We start from the raw sequence: 23,456 nt of genomic DNA, 5'->3' as shown, positions 1-23,456 counted from the left end.
GAGAAGAAAGAGGATGCATCTTCTACACGAAACACGGAGGATGCTCCGATGCCTGAATCATCCGTTTCACATAAGCGGAAACGAGGGCGACGAGGTCCAAATCAGATGAAAGAAGGTGCAGTTATGTACGTAACAAAACTAAATGCAGAGGGGTTTCCTGAAGAACCACTTAACGTGGTTACAAAGTTTCGAAATTCCTGCGGGTCTACTGTTAGAGATATAGTGCCAATCACACTTCAAAAATGGAAGGATTTAGATGAAGACACCCGCAACAAGCTATGGGCTAAGTTGTCTGAGTCATTCAAGTTCCCAAAAGGCACAGAGGATGCAGTAAGGAAGTCGATGCTCTCTGCTATGGCCAAGATGTTTCGTGGGTGGAAGGACAAGATGAATAGGGACTTTGTTAAGAAGAATAAGGTTCCTCCGCCCAAGAAAATGGGGAAAATCACTCAAGCTCAGTGGGAGGAATTTGTTCGTCAGAAGACCGAACTGAAGGCCAAAGAACTGGGCGAAACTAATTCTCAGAGAGCGAAGATGAACAAACACCCCCATCGCCTGGGGTCAAGCGGATATCACCATAAAGTTGTGCAGTGGAACAGGATTATCGAGGAAGCTATAACTAACGGCACTTTGGACCCAATATTAAAAGATATCGATGAGAGAGCTATTCGTTGGATCTTAGGTCGGGCAGGTTTGAGTGAGGACGGCAAACTTTTGCATCCAGAATTGGTAGGCGAAGTTTCGACAAAAATTCAAGAATATGCAGATAAGAGAAAAAAAGGAGAATTTAAGCCTCGGAGGGAGAATGACATACTAACTGCAGCACTAGGCAATCCTGAACACACTGGACGGGCTCGGGGAATCTCTTCTAAGATTTCCTGGAGAGAGGCGTTTCCAGAGTATGCGTCGTCATATAGGAAACACGAGAAGTCAAAAAGGACCCTTGAAGAGACTATTGATGAAAGGGTACAAAAGACTATTAATGACGTGATGAACAAAATGAAGAAAACAGAATGCATATCATTTGAACTCAAGCCAAGCCACATGAGTCCACCTATAGTCCCTAGCAGCGTTGGATCTGTGCAAGACTTGACCAAGTACCCTGTAGACGATATTGTTGAGGACAAGCCTTGCTTTCTTCATATTCCAATCAATCGATCTGGGACAAAAACAAAGCAAGCTGCTACTGGTTTGGTAAAACCAGGACTTGTTAACTACAAGGACAATCCTGTCCCGCCACACTATGCTGTGGTCCAAGTTCTAGAAATCACAGACAGTGGTTGTGAAGATTGGGAGATAGATTTTCCAGTTGAGGGGATCGTAACTTTGCAGGAGGCAATGAACGAGTTGGTCCTTTGGCATCGACGCGACATCAAGTTTGGTGATGAGCCGAATTCAACACCAATGCAACAAAAAGCTAGTTCGATCATTCCACACCCCATGGTGCAGGAAAATATGACACCGACCTCCAAAAAAATCGTTGAAACAATCATATCGCCTCTTGCGAAGGAACTCGACGAGGGGGACGTAGACAAAATTGTTCCTCAGAATGTCGACGTCAACATCAAAAAGGAACCAAAGGTTGGCACCAATGTTGAAGGGCCAATTATTTCAAAGAAAATTCATAAGCGAATCGCCACTGACGATGTCAAGAAACCGTCAGAATCAGTGGCACGCTACCTGCATAAATTGCAGAGAGTTATGACTAATCAATTAAAAGCGGTATCAGCATCTCATGGAGTAGGCACACGGTCGACCCAAATAGACAATTTCGAAGTATGGGAAGAAGATGGAATGATTCATACTCGAGAATCATTACGTCTTAAAACCAATATCTCGGTATACAAGAAGGAGGATGTTCCTCCTAAATTTGTGAATGGGAGGCCGTTCTTAACGACGGTGCAACTTTCTAAGTTGTCGACTCCGGAGATTAGAATGCATGAGTGGTACATGGTGGCTAGCAACAAATACAAACTCGAGGAATTCACATTTGTTGTGCCAGAAGATGCATTTTGGAGCAATGATCATATAGATCCTGTGCGGCATTTATTCTTTGACGATCTCTGGTCGTTGTACCACCGACAAAGGATGGAAACCAACTACTTAACCCTCTTTTGCTTGTAAGTGCCTCTAAACTTTCATATTTGTTAGTTTTGTACACGCACACATAAACGAGAGTCTAACGATTAACACTATTACACGTAGGATGCAATACATGGATGATAAGAAGAAACAACTTAAGACAGGGTTTCTTGACCCGTTGATGATATCCCAAGCTCGCTACAAAGTAGTTGCTCGGAGGCAAGGAGAAGAATACAAAGACTTGGACGATGCTGAATTTGAGAAAGCCGTCAAACAGAATCAGAGAAAGAAAATGAAGGTAATGGCGGCATACATTGGACGAGCCATGTATAATCATGTACAACATGACAAGGACTTAATAATAGCTCCGCACCACTTTAAGTAAGTTATCGACATGGTTTAATTTTGAACTATAAATTATGGCAATCGTGATATTAACATGTGTTTTCGTCTATGTCTATATAGTGACCACTACATTTGTATCATGATCTGGCCAAAGGATGGTAAAGTCGTGGTCTTCGACTCACTGAGAATGGAAAAGGCTACGTATAATGACTTCTTGAAGATTTTAGAGAAGTATGATTATTATTGCACACTTGTACTTATTACAACTTAACAAATGTATTCTTAATCTCACAATGCTATTCTTATATGCAGTGCATACCGTTTTTATTGGAAAGATCTTGGTGGCGAACATCCAGAGGACAAGCCTAATTTGTCAATATCATTATTTCCATATGGTGACAAACAATCTCCGGGTACTGTCCTGTGCGGTTATTATGTATGCGAATGGTGTCGTGTCACCATCCATTACATGGTCAATCGTGAGGATGTAAGTTCGCTATCATTGTCTATGTTGCAATTTTTATGTTATATTGTTGCTCATCACATTACTCTTAGCACCGATTGCTTTTTGCTTTCATTGCAGGTTCCTAAATCTAAGATCAATGCTGAATGGTTAGAAAGGGATATGGTTTCCACAGGCGTGGCTAAGGTTGTAAGAGACTTGCTTTACTTTATGCGCCGTGAAGTTCTTCATCAATAAGGGCTATTCTACAATGTAAATGGAAATTTGCAAAAATTCCCAGAACTAAGTTTGTACACAATATCACATAGTGTTTAGGTCTTTAGTTAGGAACTTTAGATGTTTAGTTGTCTATGGAACTTTGAGATGTTGAGTTGTTATGCAACTTGATGTGTATAAATCTGTGTATGATGGAACTTGATATATATGTGGATGAATCTGTGTATGGAACCTGCTATAGAACTTGTTTGAATCTGTGTATGGAATCTTTGTATGATGAATATGTGTATGGAATATGTGTTTGAATCTGTTATTAATTCTGTTTCTGTATATGAATATGGAATCTAAATATGAATCTGGAATCTACATATTGAAATACAGTCGGACTTATAATTAAAACCGCTTGTGATGTGTGCTAACACAGGCGGTTCTTTTAAACCGGACCGCCTGTGATGTGTGTCTATCACAGGCGGTTCTTTTAAACCGGACCGCCTGTGATGTGTGTCTATCACAGGCGGTTTTTGATTGACCACCTGTGATGTTGTTTTACATCACAGGCGGTGCACCACAAGCGGTTCCTGGAACCGCCTGTGTAGAGGCTAACCGGACCGCCTGTACAGAGGATCCCTGTAGTAGTGTGAGATTCACCAAGAGTCAACTCGATCTTTCACATCAACCTAAAAATAATTCCATGGAAAAAAACATGAGATTCAGCGATATGCACTGCAAAGGTGTGAAAACCTATCCGTCACAAAAAAAATTCAGGTCATATATATTCCTTACTGATAAACTTGAAGATATACAACAACTGTTGTGATGTCACAGGGAACATATGGTCTTTGCATAAATGGTGGCTCATCAGAGTATGGTAAACAAACCACTATCAAGTATGGATATATCCATGTTCAAACTAAGCAGGTATTAATGGACAACTCATAGCAGTTGTAGATCTGATACCATTTAATGGAAATGATTCGATCAAATATTTTATATACAAGTATTTGATCAACATTTGAGTGGATAATCATCTTGTACTAGATTGCACCTGTATCAGAGTTCAGAGATACGGGTCACTATTACATTGGTTCTTATTGATAAACAAGACAGTCTACAAGAGTGTTAATATTCCTGAATGACTTGTATTCACCCATTTATGCACTACAACATCATTGTTATAGATGTTTGCCAACTTCAGCCTTCACTACAACTGAAATAAAAGTACATGCATTTCAGTTCAACTGTGTAGTTCCTGACTACCTGTTCGTAATTATCATCCTTTTTTATTTGTACCTTGTCAAACTTGGATAGAAATTATAGATGTCATTCTTAAATAACAACCAGGATTTTCATGTCGTTTATGACATTCATACGATTCTCGATTCTTTTGTCAAGTATATGCTTTCATGAATACTGAATGTGCAACCAATCCTGCCCAGCACTAACTGTTGGGGACCTTCGGCGTCCGAAGGTCCTCAAAAACAGGATCTAACAGTATTTGTGTAGTACAATATGTGAACAGGTACCCTCAGACTAAAGTCGGCATTGCAGCAGACCGGAATAATACGAAGCTTGATACAGAGCCGAAGGTGTTGAGCAGGAAAGCTTCGGCGTAACGGCAAAGAGTGGAACCGACTTAAAGATGAAAAGGCTATTCAGACCTCGATAGACTACTATAGAGTTATTATCAAATGTAAAGGGCATGAATGTAATTTTGTAAGGGCTGTGTCCCGTGTCTATAAATAGGTGAACAGTATCCCCGTACTGTTCACGCTGACTTGGCATTCACTTTTTGCGTCACACTTGTACTGTCATCTCCTTCCAAGCCGAAGGTACATTTATAATGCGATATTGTTTCTATTTCTCTTTAATGATATAATAAAATTAAATGAGTAATGTTATATGATTATTCATGCTATCTTTTATGTTTCATATGCTTCGTTTTTCATTAATGCATACTATGATGATGAAGGTTCGTCCTTCATGACCTTCGTCCGAAGATCGTTATATCCTAAGGGAAATAATGCCTCAATGGACGAAGGACTTTATCGTTTAACATCTTCTGTGTTGCCTTGTTCTTAACTCATAGCATTTGAGAACAAGTCCCCAACACTAACAAAATTTTATGCTTGGACAGTATGTTATTGTTAGGTTTCTTTAGAATACAAAGGGAACTCCATTCTGCTTGAATGCTTGCTTGCCTTCGGGATGATTCAGTCTATGCAATTGCATGATGTGTTCTACAGGTTACTTTGGTTTGACGGTTATGCAAACAACATGCATTACAGCTGCGGAGACGGTATCTGGTTCAAGGTTATTTGGCAGCTACTTGCACGGGTGATCCCCACCTACTCTGTACAGATGCAGCTTGGTGGACTCGCATGGTTGGATTCTCACTCTCTATTTCATGTGTCCGGCATTATCAGTTTTTGGGGACTACTTGCAGAGACGAGAACTATCAGCTCTATGGTGCTCCTTGTGTCAATCTCCAATCACTTGACAAACAAACTGGGTTTGGATGGCACTGTTATGTTGGTGGCGAAAGAAGCAAGTAGCAAGGCTAGCTAGGTCGAGCGGGGTCTTGCGGGGCTCGTCGTCGCCGAGGGGAGCACACAGCATGGCCAAGTTCGTGCGGCAGAGGCGGACAACGCGGCGTGGCTCGCGGTAAGGCACGAGCAGGGGTCGTGTGGCGGCGCGCCACAGCGCGTTCTTGCGAGGCGGAGCGTTGAGCGGCGCAAGCTGATGGTGATCGCCATTAGGCGCGCGGCGGTAGGGATGATGACCGGGACTCTCAGAGGAGGGTGCATTGTATCCATATGAAAGTGCAATGCTGGTGCAGGCTGCCTATATATGTAGCAATCGCTTGATGATCAATCTACTCAAGTCGTGATTATCACATTCTTGCAGATACAAAGATTCTAGTTGATAGGCTAATACTTATTTTGTCAAGCCATCCTTCTTAAACACACATAATTCAAATTCGTCTGTATAGCTAGCAACAAGTCAACAAAAGGCAAGGTCCACTCTAAATTCAGTCGTGAATTAGCAAATCAAGTATCCTGGATAGTAGCTTGTTGTTTTGGAAAGGAAAATAAGAAGCCAAGACAATCAAGTCACACAGATTCACTTGTACTCTTTATTTCTGGTAAAAATGTCCTTTAAAATCTTAAAAATAAGAAAATTATATACAAATGGGTGAAATATCATTTTAGAGAAATGGGAAGTTTATTCTGTTAATACTATTAGAGAGGAACCACTTCATACTAAATATGCTATAATAGCAAAAAAAACAAAACACTCAGGTTTAGGCGCCTTGTGTCTGACAAATTAAGGAGTCTAATTGGAACGGAGGATTTGGCAACAATTTTGGATAAATTTCATGCAGATCGAATTCAAAGTTCTCACCGAATCAGAAAAATGCCCGCATTCAGATAGTGTTTATTACGTACGGAGTATTTTAAAAATACGAACTGATGCACGACCAAATGTGATCACTAGAGGGTTTTTGTTCTATAAACTAAAATTTAGTCCGTATCACATGTCAGTTACAAGTATTAAATATAATTTAATTATAAATTACATAGTTGAAGACCAAACGATGAGATAACTTTTTGAACTTAATTAATTTATAATCTATACCACTCTATAAGACAGTATCGTAGACGTCCACACCGTGCACCACGGTTCTGCCCGCGCCTGCGCTCCCCCTCGCGCCCTTGCTGATGTGTACCTTCCATTGGCACTCCCGCAATCCCAGGAAATCCTCCGTCGACGCCCCGCCATCATCGCCCCCCCCACCCCCCGCGCCGTCCTCATGCCCTCGCCCCTATAACCTCATGCACCTTCCTTCGGCTTCGCCCCCATCCCCACCACGCCCTGCCTCTATGACCCTCGCGCCCCACCCCGCTGCCCCGGTAATCTCGCTTCATGACCCCGCGCCCCACCCCCGTTCCATCCCCCAATCTCGCTTCGTGACCCCCAATCTCATGGAGGCAGTACTGACGGGGAAGGGTGAGGCGGAGAGGAAGAAGAGATCCGGAGACGAGCGAGCGTCGAGGCCGGTGTCACCCGACCCGTCCCGTCAATCCCCATCAGTACAAGAAGAGATCCGGAGACGAGCGAGCGTCGAGGCCGGCGCCACCCGACCCGTCCCGTCGATCCCCATCAGTACTGCCTCCGTGACCGCCTTGCGCACCTCTCCGCCTCCTCCTCGACGACCACCACCGCGGGCTGTTCAAATCGCAGCTGGAGGCACCCTGCACGACGTGCTTCCAGGTCGGGCGGTCATGGGCGATGGTGACGATGAAGATTCTTCCGTGGTCGCGACCGTAACCTGCAGGACCTGCTTCCATGGTCGCGACCGTCGTCAAGTGGAAGGTGGGTGACCTCGTGCTTACCAAGATGAAGAGCTTCCCGGCCTGGCCGGCTATGGTGAGTGTGTCGTCTCAACAGCTCCTTCTCTACTCGCTGATCCTTGTTTGTGCTATGGTGTCGCCTCCTTCTCTACTCGCTGGCCGGCTATGGTGAGCTTTAGGTAGTAGGGGTTACTTCTACTATGGATAATTTTTAAATCTCCATTTTCTATCTCAACGAACAAGTCAACAAATGGAGAAGGGTATGACATGAAGTAATTATTTACTTTAGAATCGCTTTAGTGACCATTTCTTATATAATTCTTTTTCATTGTGATGCGTGTCACTCTGACAGATATGTGGCTTGTTGTAGAGAAATCACAATTCCCCAACATCACACATGAATTCATCATTGCATCTTCATTCCACATCTGGAGGAACAATTTCACAGAAAGCAAACAAGGACAAGGACATGAGGAGCTTGATGGAGCCAGCTTGCGAGAACATGAAGAATTCACAAAGGTGAAAAATATCACAAAGGTTGAACTGGGGAGATATGAGATAGATACATCATACATGGTATTTCTCTCCTTTTCCACTAGATTATAATGACTGCCCAAAAATATTTTTCTGTGAATTTTGCCTCAGCTTCATGAAGCGCAAAGAATTAGCTTCAGAGGCACATGGTGAGCTATACTTGTTTGTGCTTTATACCTTGCCTATTTGTTAGATACATGCTACTAACATGAGATTAAAAACTGGTTTATTTAGCTCGATTCTTAGTTGTCTAAACTCATCTAATTTCTATTTAGTTTTAACCTAGGTGCTAGACTGGACACCCAGAGACAATGAAGCAGAAACCAGAGTATCAAGACAGTAACTAGAAGTTCTAGATGGTACTATATTGAGATGGCAAACATCCATATCGAATCCCAGGTACGCACGTATCTCATGTGTGTGTTGAGGCAGAGGCGGCGACCAGCAAGAGCGGCATGCGCACCTCAGGCCAGCCTCTTCTCTCAACCAACCACAGGTAAATTACTGCCCTCGTTGTTTCTAATTGCCCTCTGCCTCTGCGCCATACCATTGGTTTGATCTCGCCCTAGGGGATGATTTGGTTTTGATGAGAATTTGGGATCTCGATTGTAGCTTTAGAAAGCCCAGCAATGACCAGGGAGGACACCAACGGTTGGTGAACCAGCACGGCACCACCAGTTTCCAGCCTGCACTCACGCATGGTTAACCACCTTATTTTTATTCTTGTTTATTTCTTTTCAGGGAAGCCATTAAAGGGGTTTAACTTTCAATTTGGTAGTATATAAATATTAATGGGTTGCCAGTATGATTTTGTTATCCCTTTTTACCTCCAGCTTGGGGCATGAAGCTATATAGAAGAAATTACCTTTTGCTTTCTACTTACATGACATATATTAAATATAAAAATCTATACAACAATTTCATGCTAGGACAAGCTCAGCTCGTCCAAACTTGGATGAACAAAAACGTAATCAGGTATCTTGTCTTCTCTTGTTTATTTGATATTCTGATGTATGTTATTCTTATTTGTTGTTCAGTGCTTGTTTATTTGACTGCTAGAACTAGCAAAAATATTGAATGTTCCCTGAACTAGGTAATATAGTGATGCATGGTGTGCTCCACAAATAGTCTATTGATCAAACACACTAAGCAAAGAAAAGCCATGGTAAACTTTTGCTACCTTCAATTCAGTAGTAATGTTGTTGTGTGTCTATACTGTACCATTAGACACTTAGATAATACCTAAAGCTTATGTGATCGTTTGTCGTCCTACAACTAGGAACTAAAACATTTCAACATTTTGAGTGCTGCAAACAAAGAGTTAATTCTCATTGAACTCAAGAACAGCCTGGGGACGTATGAGTCCTTTTAAGTAGATGTTGTAATCTGTTCATACCTGAAAGTAGGATAAGTTGTCACCTAGAATAAATCTGTTAAATAATAACATTGCCATGATTAATTATATGCCAAACATTCTATTGGTTTATCTCTAGATTCTGAGAATTTTCCTCAAATGCTGTAAGTTGGAACTCGTAAACTGGCTGCAATCTCGAACTGAGATAATCTAGAATGGTTAATTCTTTCCAAGCTTGACAGACTGATTGCATCAAGTCTTGGTTAACTGGTTATTTTCAAATATGAAGACAAATGGGGTCCTGTTTTTTTTCAATTGGGGTCTCGCTCGCGCTCTGGATTCGGGCGGTTGGGCTACTCGGGCTGTGACATCTACTCGGGTAAAGAGCGATTTCGCAGCTGGGACGTCCTATCGATAGGGTTTGGTGCGCGATTCTCAGAAAAGTTGCATCCTCAGTTTTATTCAGTGAGCTATAGACAAAGTTGACAATGGTACCCACATAGCTGTACAAGAAATCACCACAGATTCACCGCAGTAATTTTCTACCCTTTGAACCACAGAAATGCTGTAAGTTGGATTCTCAGAAAAGTTTCATTCGTACTATTATTAGATATTCAAAAAAATGAATGCATATTAGCATTAGACCCTTTGAACCAATTTTATTTTGCTATTTAGATCTGTTAGAAATGGGATAAAGACTGGCATGCTATTATACTCATTTCCACAGGAGTCACCTATCCGAGCGCTCGACCACTACTGCCCTCACGGACAGCAGCTCCTGCCGGTGGAAGATCATGTCCTCGGAGCACGTCAGGTATGGTACAGACTACATACACCTATCAGTAGCCAATCATCATGTGTTCATCAATTCTCGCTGCAATTCTTAGTTTTTTATGCTTGTGTTCTTGTGGCAGGAATCTCAAGAAGCTTGCGGCCCGAGCCAAACGGATGATGAAGATGTTTGGTGGGAGTAGGCTGAGGAGCATTTTCCATGGTATTTCAGATGGATTCAAAACAGAGGGGTGACATGCTTTTGGACCAATGGATATAACGTTGTGTCTGCTTTGGATTCAAACAACTACACAATCATCTATTTTGATTCAAACAGAGGGGTGACATGCTTTATCCAGTGGACTATCTCTGTAAATCCATTATATTAAAGCCACTATGATTGATTGTTTGATCATTTCTCGTGCAGGTGGTTGAGGTTAATGTTAAGGTGGAAAGTGCAGACACACGTAACGTGCACAATAATGATTTCTATGCTAAAGAGAAGTTGCTCAAATCAATGCGTGATTGTGATCCTTCGTCTGTGCGCCACCGGATTGTAAGAGTTGTTTTCTTGTTTTAATTTTTTTGTTATTCCTACCATTAAATTGGGCATTCAATACCTGTTCATTATCTTTATGCTTATGCAATCCAATAATGATGGAAAATAACTGACTTGGCTGCTCTCTTGAGTTGTGGCAACGGAAGTTCTAGGCCCCGTTGCAGCACTACACTGCGCTAATGGACCTTCAGGTAAGCCCATCAAACATATCCAAGGGAAACTATGTGCTTACAAAGTCAGTTGCAGCTAGCTAGATTGTTATTTCAGTCAAGAGTGTTTTTGTTTTGTTGAATGCTACATTTTTTCCCAGGACAGAAATGAGAAGCTATTTTACAAGCTCCTGATTGATAATGTCGAAGAGCTGTTGTCCTATAATGTATACACCAACAGCGGGGAAGCCTTTTGTTTCCAGCCCTTTAAATCAGAGTATTTTACAAGAGCTGCTTCCTATTTTACAAGAGTTACTTCCTATTTTACAAGAGCTGCTTCCTATAATGTATACACATCCTTACTGAATCACTAGATTCAGTACCCTCTGCACCATTTCTATGCAGTCATTTAAATAAGAGTATTTTATTTCCAGCCCTTGCTGGTAAAGGAATTTTGGATTTGATTTAACCTCCACTTTTGTGACCTAATGGTTTTGTTTTTTACGTAGATGCACATGGAGACGTTTGTAATGATCATAATAAAAAGGCTCAAGGATGCCAACCTTTTCGTGTCACAAGGAGGGCTCATCATTCTAGCATAGGTTAGTCAGTCAAAATTGTTGTGGCAGCCTCTTCTTCTCAAGGTTTCCTTTTGGCCTGTATGAACAATGCTCTCGGCCTCCGGATATATATAGCCATTTTTGTCTTTTATTTTGGCTTGGCCATGGCGGCGGCAGCCGCGGCGCCTCCCATCCCTGCCCCTAACCCCACCGATGACTGGGTGGACGGCTCGTGGACGGTGGACTGTTCCTGCGGTGTCACGTTCGACGACGACGAGGAGATGGTCAGCTATGACGAGTGCAGCGTGTGGGTGCACACACGGTGCGCACGCTATGTCCGCGGCGTCCACACATCCTTCTCCTGCCACAAATACCGGAGGTCCAAGCGCGTGCCTTCCTCCACCGATGAGGCCTAGGTTGCTGAGCTCCTCGCCGAGCTGCCAACCCACCGCCCGCCTCCGTTGTACTTCAGCGCCACTGAATTAGGTAAAGTCATGCAATGTAACCTCTTTATCTTGGTGTAGCCATCGGTCTCTTGAGCCAGAAAAATAAATTATAACATGATTTCTACTTTCTTCTATTTCATAACGCCGAGATAAACTTTTGTTAATATGATCAATAACTTCTGTGAATAAGATCTTTCTTGGCCTCCCATCTTCGCCTCAGGCAGCTGGGAGTGGTTTTATACTCGCTGATGACATCAAGTCTTAGGTGCTTCCATTGATCAATAACTCAGGGAAATATGGAGGGATCATGATGTGGTTCAAGTACTATGATGATCAAGATGGCTACAATTCTTCAGTGAAGAGTGATGTTTAGGTTGTTGCCTGTGCTGTGTCACAATATCTGTGTGTTACTTATGTGTATGTGAGAAATTATGTGACTCTGGAGTCTGGATAGTGCAATAAGTATTACTCAAGTATATGATTGAATCTTCTGTCATACTATTCAAATTATGTCATATTGTATCTTTTAAGGTATGTAAACATCCATTTTTAGCGATGCTAACAAAAGAATAGAACAACAATTAGTGTTTTCATATAATGTATTTCATCATATTGATTCCGTAGCAACGCACGGGCATATACCTAGTCAGTAAATATTTACGTTATCATCACATCAACTCATGGACTAATTAGGCTTTATATATTCATCTTGTCATTAAGTTCTCATTTTTTAGTTATTTTTATAATTATACTATACATCGAATCATAGACTAATTAGGCTTTATATATTCATCTTGTCATTAAGTTCTCGCTTTTGTAATTATTTTTATAATTATGCTATATTTAATACTAACTAACACTACCGGAATCCGAGGCTTTGCCGAGTGTTGGCTTCTTTGCCGAGTGCCTTTTGTCGGGCACTCGGCAAAGAAAGCTTTGCCGAGTGCCGCACTCGGTAAAGTTAGGCACTCGGCAAACCGTGCTTTGCCGAGAGCTGAACACTCGGCACAGAACGGCACTCGGCAAAGGGGGCTCTCGGCAAACGGCCGTCAGCGGCCGTCCCAAAGCTGACGGCCGTTAGTCTTTGCCGAGTGTCAGCCGTTGGCTCTCGGCAAAGAGGTTCTGTACCGAGTGTCACATAGTAGGCACTCGGCAAAGCGTACTTTGCCGAGTGTCATCTCTGGACACTCGGCAAAGTATATTTTTATTTTTTTTATTTTGTCTCTCGAAATTTTTGTGGTGTGTTCCTACACTATGTAGACCTACATGTATCATTTGTGGACAATTTCAACAGAGTTTTCAATCGTTAGTAGATTTAGTTCGTTTATTTGAATTTCTTCGGAAAATTTAGATTTGAACTGTAGGTCACTCGAAACTTGGAAAACCGTGCATGCAAAAATGATATTCATGTTACTTAGCATAAGTTACGACCGATTCCAGGAGCGGACCGGAAACTTCGAGCAACATGCTCACTAAACATGGCCGTGAACTTGCCATACACATGTTTAAAAATTGTATAAAACACAAACAAAGTCAAAAAATCCTGAAACTTGTCCACGTGTCATGATATCATATGTACAGGCTGCGATAAAAATTTTAGAATGTTTGGAGAAAGTTGTGGGACACTATGTGTAGAAACCTAGGAGAACTACACATGAAATCATAGAGTTTCAATGTAGTTCTCCTAGGTTTCTACACATAGTGTCCCACAACTTTCTCCAAACATTCTAAATTTTTTATCGCAGCCTGTACATATGATATCATGACAAGTGGACAAGTTTCAGGATTTTCTGACTTTGTTTGTGTTTTATACAATTTTTAAACATGTGTATGGCAAGTTCACGGTCATGTTTAGTGAGCATGTTGCTCGAAGTTTCTGGTCCGCTCCTGGAATCGGTCGTAACTTATGCTAAGTAACATGAATATCATTTTTGCATGCACGGTTTTCCAAGTTTCGAGTGACCTACAGTTCAAATCTAAATTTTCCGAAGAAATTCAAATAAACGAACTAAATCTACTAACGATTGAAAACTCTGTTAAAATTGTCCACAAATGATACATGTAGGTCTACATAGTGTAGGAACACACCACAAAAAGTTTGGTTGCAAAAAATAAAAAAAAAATAAAAAATACTTTGCCGAGTGCTGTCCAGTTAACACTCGGCAAAGACAACTTTGCCGAGTGCCTGTCCTTGGGCACTCGGCAAAGTCTGTACAACACATCTTTGCTGAGTGCTCTACAGCTAGCACTCGGCAAAGGCGACTTTGTCGAGTGCCTGAGATCCAGCACTCGACAAAGACGACTTTGCCGAGTGCCCGAGATCCAGCACTCGGTAAAGTTTATTTTTTAATTTTTAAAAAATCTTTGCCGAGTGCCGGATCGCGGGCACTCGGCAAAGAACGTTTTAATACCGTTACAGCGCCCGCACTCCCTGTCTCTCTCTCACTCTCACTTTCTCTCTGCCCCCAACCCGCCGTCGCCCGCCGGAGCGCCGCCGTCGCCCGCCGGAGCCCGCCGTCGCGCCCGCCGTCGAGCCCGCCGTCGCGCCCGCCGTTCTTGCGCCACCCGCCGTCGCCCGCCGTCGCGCCGCTACGTACACGGTACGGCAGTGCACTGCATGTGGTGATGTGGAGCCAGGCATACTGTAACTGTAGCGACCCGTTGAGTTCTCATGCATTTTATACATACCGTAACGTATTTCCCATCCATAAACGTGACGCTGCCGCATCGTTGCCTAGTGGCTTACACAAGAAATTAACTTGGGGGGACCGAGAGCATGCATGGCGACGTCGCCGTCACTCAGAGGACAGTAGATAGACGATGAAACAAACAACACTCCTAACTCCATCGATCAACCGGGGGCTAGGCTAGCTGATGGGGCGTCAATTCTGCTGTGCCATTAGGTTAGCAAGCAAACAGAAACAGGGGAGGAGGAGGAGGCGTAAGCGTGAATGGCGTCTCACATCCGGTGTGCGCGCGGGACGTCGCTGATGCCAACGCTCCACCTCCCCCTAACAGCGACGTAATAATCACGTAGTTTATGCGGGGGCATGTGCCCCTCTCGCGCACACGCACGTCACATTATCTGAGCATCATATTGTTTTGCACAAAGTGCTGGATCCCCTTTCACGTCTCGGTGGTTAGCCAGTCCCATGTGCCTTCCAGAACAATTTACTTGTTTGTTTTTTATATTTCACGGCACATGCAGTGCACTGCCGTCTCGTCACGTTTATGATTGTGTAGGGGTCCTAGTTTTAGTTGTATGCCGATTAGATATGATTGTGTGATGGTGGATATGGATGTCGATTAAATGTGATTGTCGGCCATCGTGCCGTTGATATATGTGTGAATGTCAGCCATCGTGCTGTTACTTTTATTTGCAGGTTTTGGAAACCTCCCCGTGCAGGGGAGGTGCTGCCGAATTTTTTTGTTGACATACTTGTTTATTTTTTTGCAGAGGTCTTCCTAGCCGCTGCGGGTCTGCCTCGCGTCGCCACTGCACCGACCCGCCACAGCCCCACTAGCCTGACTCCACCGCCACCCTAGGTATAACCTCTACATCCGCATCATGGTCGTAGATCACGTAACCCTGTTAGGCGTCTCCCGTTCGAAAGAGATACGGTGTAGATATGCAGATCTTTGCATATCTACAAATGTATCAGTTTCGAATTGTCCACGTTTTTTGGACAGCCTGCGGTTGCGTAGATGGTGTTAGTTTCCATGCTCTTCTCCGGTCCGAGATAGAGTTTCGGCGTCACCTCCCTGTTGTTCTCCGGACAGTACACTCTCCCTGTCAGGACGTGTATCCGGAGAACAGCGGGTAGGTGCTGCCGAAATTTTATCTCGGATCGGAGTAGAGCATGGAAACTAACTCCATCTACGCAACCGCAGGTGGGATTAGGACCTATCATCACCTATATTAAACTATACCCCAATGGCATCCTGGGCCTTCTATGCCGGGAACACTTCCCTGGACTTGTCGAGTACGCCGGAGTGACGAGCCCAGCATACACCTTCGACCACTACGCCGTCGCCCCCGATGCAGTAGATCGGGACGGCAGACAATTCAACAACAAGGCGGAGCGGGTGAAGCAAGAGCTATGGGTAAGTCTTCCTCGCACTATATTGTTTAATAAGTCGCATTTGTTGCATATTCTTGAAATAATGTATGGATACATCGTCTTTGTATGTAGGATTTCTTCAGGTGCGATGCTGGATACGAGGCCAGGGCGGATGTGGTGTCTACGACATGCTGTAAGAAGCTCGTCGTGGACATGCACTACGAGGCGCGCATCCAGGCCATCGTCACTTACCACGGCTCCGTCCTTGGGGAGAAGGTGAACAAGAAGGACGCCCGAACCATGTCGTTGACTCCGGACCAGTACTTGCAGGTAAATACAAAACTTTATTATTGGTACTAAATATGCTTATTTTTTTCTTCTGATCTGTTGTGTACTTATATTTTTTAGATGATTCCTCATTGGTGCGCCGCGCATCCTGAGTGCTGGGAGCAGATGGTGCAGAGGTGGTGCTCGGCTGAGTGGGATGAGGCGCACAACGCTAGCCGGGAACGGCGTTTGCTGATGCAAGGTCCCTCCCACCATCAAGGCAGCCGCAGCCTGGGCAAATACGCGGAAGCATGGGTACGCGCTCTTTTTTATTTAGGTATATAACTTTCGATTAAACATGATTTCTAACCATCTCGTTGGTTTTCTCGCAGTCGGTGGCACATGGTGGCGCGCCTTGCTCCACGTTCTCGGCATATGCCATGGCCCACAAGGGGAAGGCGACGTCCGACGTCACCTACAACCCGGATGACGGGCCCGAGGCGTACACCAACCCCGCCATCCACAGCCGACTCAGTGAGTACACCGCCATGGCCAAGGAGGTCCATGGGCCAGATTACGATCCGAGGACCGAGGACATCGACGGAGATGTCCTCATGAGGGTCGGAGGAGGCAAGAGGCATGGGCGGTACTGGATTGCCGACGGGGCAATCGACTCGTCCTCCACTCCCACTCTCTCTCAGGTGCGAGCAAGGAGCACGAGCGCGAGCCCAGCCATACGACCTCGGCAGGACACCTCACAGCATCGTATCCAGCAACTCCAGGTTATTCCTTATCTATTCATCGTTCATTGATTTTTATATATCTTCTCTTTGCATTATCGTAACATTAGGGCGAAATATTACAGACTCAGCTAGATGATGAGAGGAGGCAACGTGAGGAGCTAGAGAAGAGGATGGCGGAGATGTTCGCGTACATGCAGAGCCTTGGCGCCGCACAGGGTCATGCTCCACCACCTCCGTTGTTCCCTGCAGCTGACCCTACAGAGTTCACTACTCCTGTGAGTATCAAAATTTTAGTACTGCATGATATATATTCATATGTTCTCACACATACAATCTCTTCTCTGTGCAGGGTCAATCGGCGGCGTCGAACAACCCTCATGCTTCGTCCAGCCCTTCGCCGAACCAGTCCAGATGCCCACCTCGTTGATGATTTGTTTTGTGATGATCCAGACTTACCTTTATGAGTGTTGGTGATGTTAGTTACACTTTATCTTGTGAGATACTTGGTGATGTTAGTGATGATGCAGACTTGTATCTGTTTTGTGATGATCCTGACTTTAGTGAGACTTGTGATCTGTTTTGTGAGACTTTGTGATATATATGGTGTTGATGATAAATGTGTTCATTCTGATGTGCTTGATATATAATGTGATGTGAATGATATATATCTTTTGTTTGTTTGGATGGAACAACAAAAGCAAATAAAAAAGGGACATCCTGGTCACTTTGCCGAGTGTAAACACTCGGCAAAGGGTTGCTTTGCCGAGTGCTATGACCATGGCACTCGGCAAAGAAGGAAACCTGGGAACCGGTAAAGACATCTTTGCCGAGTGCTGACAGTTGCACTCGGCAAAGAAGGAAACCTGAGAACCGGCAAAGACATCTTTGCCGAGTGCTTTTGCCAAGGCACTCGGCAAAGATACTAGCAAAGGGGCCCACTGGAGGGTTCTTTGCCGAGTGCCAGGCCACCAGACACTCGGCAAAGAAACCTCCTTTGCCGAGTGCCTACTAGGGCTCTCGGCACAGGGACTGGCTGTGGGGTCCACTGGACCAGTCTTTGCCGAGTGTCGCCGTAGGCACTCGGCAAAGGATCCGTCACCGTTACTTGGCGCCGTGACGGTGACTTTTCTTTGCCGAGTGCCCGACAAAAAGTACTCGGCAAAGAAGCTGTTGCCGATGTATAGTTCGCCGAGCGTTTTTTGCCGAGTGTTACACTCGGCAAAACCTTTGCCGAGTGTAAAATAGCTTTTGCCGTGTGTTTAGAACACACGGCAAAAGAGCTGATTCCGGTAGTGTAATGTGGCAGAAGGTTAGTTAGAGCGAACCGAACACTCACTAAACCATGATCGCTTCAGTTGGTACAAATGCTGAACTTTGTACGCAAGCCTTTCGAGAACAGAGATAGTAGAGGTAGTAGTTTGCAATGCATGCCGCTCAAACTCTACCGAACAAAATGATCTACAAATGAAATCTTGTCTCCAAATTGGAGGAGAAATATGCTAGCAGACCCATTCTTTAAACAAGATTTTTCAAAATTTTCAAAAGCCATTAATCGATCGAACTAAAGACAACTTTACAAAATGGCTGCTACGTTGATGATCGTACTTCAGAATCACGTAGGGCTCGGATCATCTCAAAAATACTTGTGTGGAACAGAGTCGAAGTCATCGTAGTCAAATCTTCCACGATCCCTTCCCGTCTGCACCAAATCCAGAAATTCGCAAAGCAAGGCAGAGACGATAGAAAAACAAAATAAAATATATCTATGAAACTCTGAACTGACCTTCAACAAATATGAAGGGTCGCATGACATGTTCTCATCAATTGAAGCCAACTTCTTGGACAATGCCGTTAACCTGAGGAGAGATTATTTAACGAATCAGTCCAAATTAAATGTGTGCTCTGTCTTCAACACTGAGAGGCTACGCCGCTACGGCAATGTGCATGGTTGCCAAGAATGGAACCGCAATTCAAGAACTAGGACGTGCTTCATAAATTTCGAGGTTATAAAATGAAAATAGGCGTCAAGAGCGTCAGTAATGCACACACCTCTGGATAGACGAGTCAATATGCTCCACCATCTCAACACTTTTATATTGCTCAGGATCTTCATGAAAGCTGACCATTCCATCCTTCTGGTTTATGGTTGCATGGATCTCTCCATCTTCGATCTGCAAAAATGTGCCATTTTTTAGTGTCGACTACTTGACATGGCCACATAATGCAAACAGGCTCTAGAAAGAACACCTACCATGCGAAGTACATGCATTTCAGCATCCTCTGGTGTTTCAAGTTGAACAGACCTAGCAATATCTTCAAGTGAAAGAGTTAAGTAAGTCTGGGTCAGCCTTTGGATGTTCCGTTTGTACATCGATGAGAGCACTTGCTTCACCAACCCTAGGTTGTTGTCCTGCCAGAAAAGAGCTCATGATCAGGGATGCTAACAAATGCCTCGTTTTGCCAATTTAACTATAAAATCATATAAAATCTGACACAAAGGCAACAAGTAGTTTCCAACAAGGCAGTAGCTACCGTTGCAGGTAAACAGAAGATAACAGTAGAAAATGGCAACCGAAGTGGATGGAAAAATACTCACAGATTGAAATGCTGCTGAATTTGATTCGACAAATGTCTCTAAATCAGTGTAGCGACCGTTGCTATAGCTTGTAGAAAGCTCAAAATAAATCTGAAAACGGATAATAAAGAGAGATCATATAAGATCATAACAATTATAGACCACGTAAATCTACCATAGTAAAATTTATCATATATATGTTAAAGCACGGCAATAGTGCCAGTGGTTGAACCTAAGAGATATGTCAACAATGTTACATCTACAGCTTTCAAAACAGCAGTTCATTGTAAAAAGTGAGTTGCTAAAAATATAAAGGTAACCATCTTCCTATGTTTTTGTAAGGCAAAGAAACAGTCACTATAAACTAATTTATGAAAAAACCCAATAAAAACAAAACAAAAACTAGGCAGAGCAGCGGCCTTCAACACTGCATTCAAGTGTTCCAACAACTCATTGCTATCATAGCATAAGCCAGTCTATAGTTTGGTTCTTTTCAAAATGGAACTCAGTGGAATATAACCTGAGCATGGTTTTTCATACTCCTTTGGGCTGATATGGATGTATACTTAGGAAATGATGGGACCTGTTACACAAATTAAATCAAAATGTTAGCCAATTCAACTTAAAGCAACAACTTCCCAGGGATGTTCAGAAATAAACTATAACGAGTTTATATTAGATATCCATCAGCACAGTAAAATTTAGAATATCAACTTCACCAAGTCAGGAATCTTTATATGTGGTAAAATCCCACCAAGCAAAATAAAGACATAAATTGAGTGGAAGAAACAATTATATAAGATAAAAAAGGTGTATTACGTTGAATCTATCAAAATAGGAATTTGTTAATCACCCATACCCTTACCAATTCCAACTGCTTTTTGCACCAAATTTATTTTTCCTGAACAATAGACCTAATTAATCTGGCAAGTGGTAACTGGCAGTCAGGCACAACATTAAGTTCAATGAATTCATGGAGAACTGGTGTTTAGATTGCTCAAGTTGTCCAATATAATGAAATACGCCAAGAATTTGGTATTTGAATTAATCATATTTGTATCTAGCCTGTATAAACCTATAATAAATGATGCAGACTGTTAATTGAATACTATCAATCTATCACTTCATCTCTTCACTTTAAGAAGACAAACTGATGTGCTATTCATTTCTGATGGGAGAGATTGCTCAAGTTATAGTCTATCACTTCATCTTGAATATTTGTCGCCCGCTAGTTCATTTTTGAACTAAACGGCGACAAATAAAAAAGAACGGAGAGAGTACTTGTTACATCAACAAATATAGGTAGTGAACAAATATAGGTAACAAATACAAGTGTACGGATGGTGTCAAATTTACACATGATGCTAGTGGGAAATAAAGATTCTATAAACTATAACTAAACATTAGGTAAAGTTTCCTGAAAAATGCACGGCAGTAGAGAGTGCAGACTGGAAGTGTACCTGTCCATTCACAATGAGTGAAACTAGGATATACTTCTTGTAAGCTTCTACAGCAATCGCGTTCAATGTTGACATTGGGGCGGTAACAGCCTGAAAATAGTACCTCAGTAAACATCAGATGCAATCCAGGTGTCTTTTAGCTTTAGTTATGGTTATTGTCTAGTAGCCAGACTGTAGGACTCTGCTTCTGGAGGTGATATGATGAAGTGTTAGCTGTTGTACGGTCTGCGTTCGGTGCTGATTGTCTTAAGCGTTTGATCTCGTTGAGGGTCTCGCTGCGTCGAGCTCAATATTGGTCCTTTTGGTTGTGCCCAGTCTTTAGCAAGGCTGATTCTCAGACTTTGTTCGGTAGGGGGCGTTGAGGTCTGTTGAGCCTTATGTTCGTGCCCTGGTTGTAATCGCCTAAACTCTGTACTGGTTTTTCCTATTTCCTAATGAAATAGGGGGGGTCTCCCCTTCTCGTCAAAAAAATCTAAAACAGACACACAGTACAGGTCAAGGCCTCACATTGTGAAGAAGCTCCAAAGCTTTAGGAAACTTCTTGAGCCCAATGTAAATCATCCCTCTGCAGCAGAAGGCAAGCTAGTAAGCATGAGCCACAAGGACTCCAAAACCATAAGTGAACCACAAAGGCACGTTCGATCCAGACCCGTAGTAGCAGTAGAGGAACAGGTCCTTTGGCTGATCCACTTCGAATATGTCATCTTCCAGGACGCTGAGTCCAGCCTTGTATTGCTTTGCCAGCAAGCACAGGAGAAGGTAGTCCGCGTGGACCGGGGTCAGCTGCTCGGGCGAGGACTGGATCTTACGGACCGCCGCCCGCAACGGGGCGATCCCTCTGATGGGCATGTTGAGCTGCATAACCTGATCCTTGAGCACCTTACACACATGCAGGACTGCACGACAGCGCACGGCGAGGTCGAAGTTTGTCAGATTACAACGACGGCAGCCAATCGTAACAGGGTACAGCGCATTGCGATTAGAATCGATCTGGGGGTCAAAAAAAAAACAGCACGCACATTTGTCAGGAGCCAGGCGTATCTGGTCCGCCGAGCACGCGGTGAGGAAGCCGGCGATGGTGACCAGGAAGTCCCCGCCGCCGAAGTCGCTCAGATTGGAAGCGGATGCCGCGCACGCATCCCTGCAGCAAACAGCAAGGGGAAAGTTAGAAGGAGATTGGAGTTGGGGGGAGGGAGAGAGAGAGAGAGGGAGCGGCGATGGGTTCGAAGGTGCGGGTTAGGGTTGGGGCGAAGGAGGTGCACGTACAGGAGGTAGATGTAGCCGAGTGAGTGGGTCTCTGGACTGAGGTGCGCGAGGAAAGGGACCAGCGCGGCGGCGTGGGCGCGCAGGGGTTCGCCGTCCGCCTGCTTGAGGAGGCTGTGGAGGTGCGCCAGCTCCTCGGGGCTGCCGGAGAGCCCCTGGATGTGCGCCACGAGGGCCTCCAGGGACTCCATCAGTGGCGTCGCCGCCGCCGCCGCCGCCGTCGTGGCCACTGTTCTTCTCCGAGGCTGGCGCGGGCACGTCTAGCGGTTCAGCGACCGACTCTGGGCTTGTCTCGCTGGGGTTCGGGCCTTCTGGGCTTTGGGATGCGACCGCTCTTGCGGACCGGGGCGATTCGACTGGGCTGTTTGGGTTGGGATTAGGAATTTCCGGGGGTGATTTTGCTGTACTTATTTACTGTTGATAAAAAAAGAATTGAAAGATAAATATGTTTGTTGCTTGATGACCTGGTGACCTGGTGCTTGTTATGGTTGGAAATATATGAAGACAAGATAACCAACTCAGCCGGTCCCGACTTATAAATTTATGCCGAGTTAATGGAAATTGTCGAAACAAGTTAGTATCGAGATTCTGTTTTATTACTGCTGACCGTCTAGACTACCGGTCTGTGTATCACATTGGAGCCCATTAGACGCGTCAAGGGGATTTGCACGTCCCTAAACTCTATATTAGTAGTGAAACGGAAATAGGCTTACACCTTTTCCTAATTGATTTTGGTGGTTGAATTGTCCAACACAAATAATTGGACTAACTAGTTTGCTCTAGATTATAAGTTTTACAGGTGCCAAAGGTTCACAATAGACCAATAAAATGACCAAGAAAGGGTTCAAATAAAGAGAGTAAAAGACAACTGAAGTGTGCCCTAGTCTGGCGCACTGGACAGTGTCCGGTGCACCACCAGACAGTGTCCGGTGCACCAGGGAACTCGACGCTGAACTCGCTACCTTCGGAAAAATGGAGGCCGCTCCGCTATAATTCACCGGACCGTCTGGTGTATGCACCGGACTGTCCGGTGTGTCAGCGGAGCAACGGCTACTTCGCGCGCAACGGTCGACTACAACGCATTTAATGCGCGCCTGCACGCGCAGAGGTCAGAGCACGCGCAGCAGGCGCACCTGACAGTCTACAGTACTTGTCCGGTGCACCACCGGACAGCCAGAAGACCTCACCTGTCAGAGCTCCAACGGTCGAACCCTAACGGCCGGGTGACGTGGCTGGCGCACCGGATAGTGTCCGGT

The 23,456-nt window shown here is 44.2% G+C and overlaps 1 protein-coding gene across 1 annotated transcript; it reads right to left on the bottom strand.

Moving 5' to 3' along the window:
* Positions 1-18,219: 18,219 nt before the first annotated feature.
* On the bottom strand, positions 18,220-22,567 carry LOC103630847 (COP9 signalosome complex subunit 3). The gene is made up of 11 exons (XM_020539730.3): positions 22,204-22,567; positions 21,957-22,078; positions 21,587-21,833; positions 21,445-21,502; positions 20,938-21,027; positions 19,998-20,060; positions 19,499-19,588; positions 19,154-19,312; positions 18,952-19,073; positions 18,686-18,758; positions 18,220-18,601 (listed from the first exon to the last, which is right to left on the bottom strand). The coding sequence occupies exons 1-11, from the start codon at positions 22,389-22,391 to the stop codon at positions 18,536-18,538; spliced, it is 1,278 nt and encodes a 425-aa protein (XP_020395319.1). The 5' UTR covers positions 22,392-22,567; the 3' UTR covers positions 18,220-18,535.
* Positions 22,568-23,456: the final 889 nt, after the last annotated feature.

The sequence above is a fragment of the Zea mays genome, chromosome 6 (assembly GCF_902167145.1).
Source record: "Zea mays cultivar B73 chromosome 6, Zm-B73-REFERENCE-NAM-5.0, whole genome shotgun sequence".
Classification (NCBI taxonomy): Eukaryota; Viridiplantae; Streptophyta; class Magnoliopsida; order Poales; family Poaceae; genus Zea; species Zea mays.
Note: the sequence above shows the minus strand (reverse complement) of the source record. Positions and strands in the feature narration are given on the sequence as shown.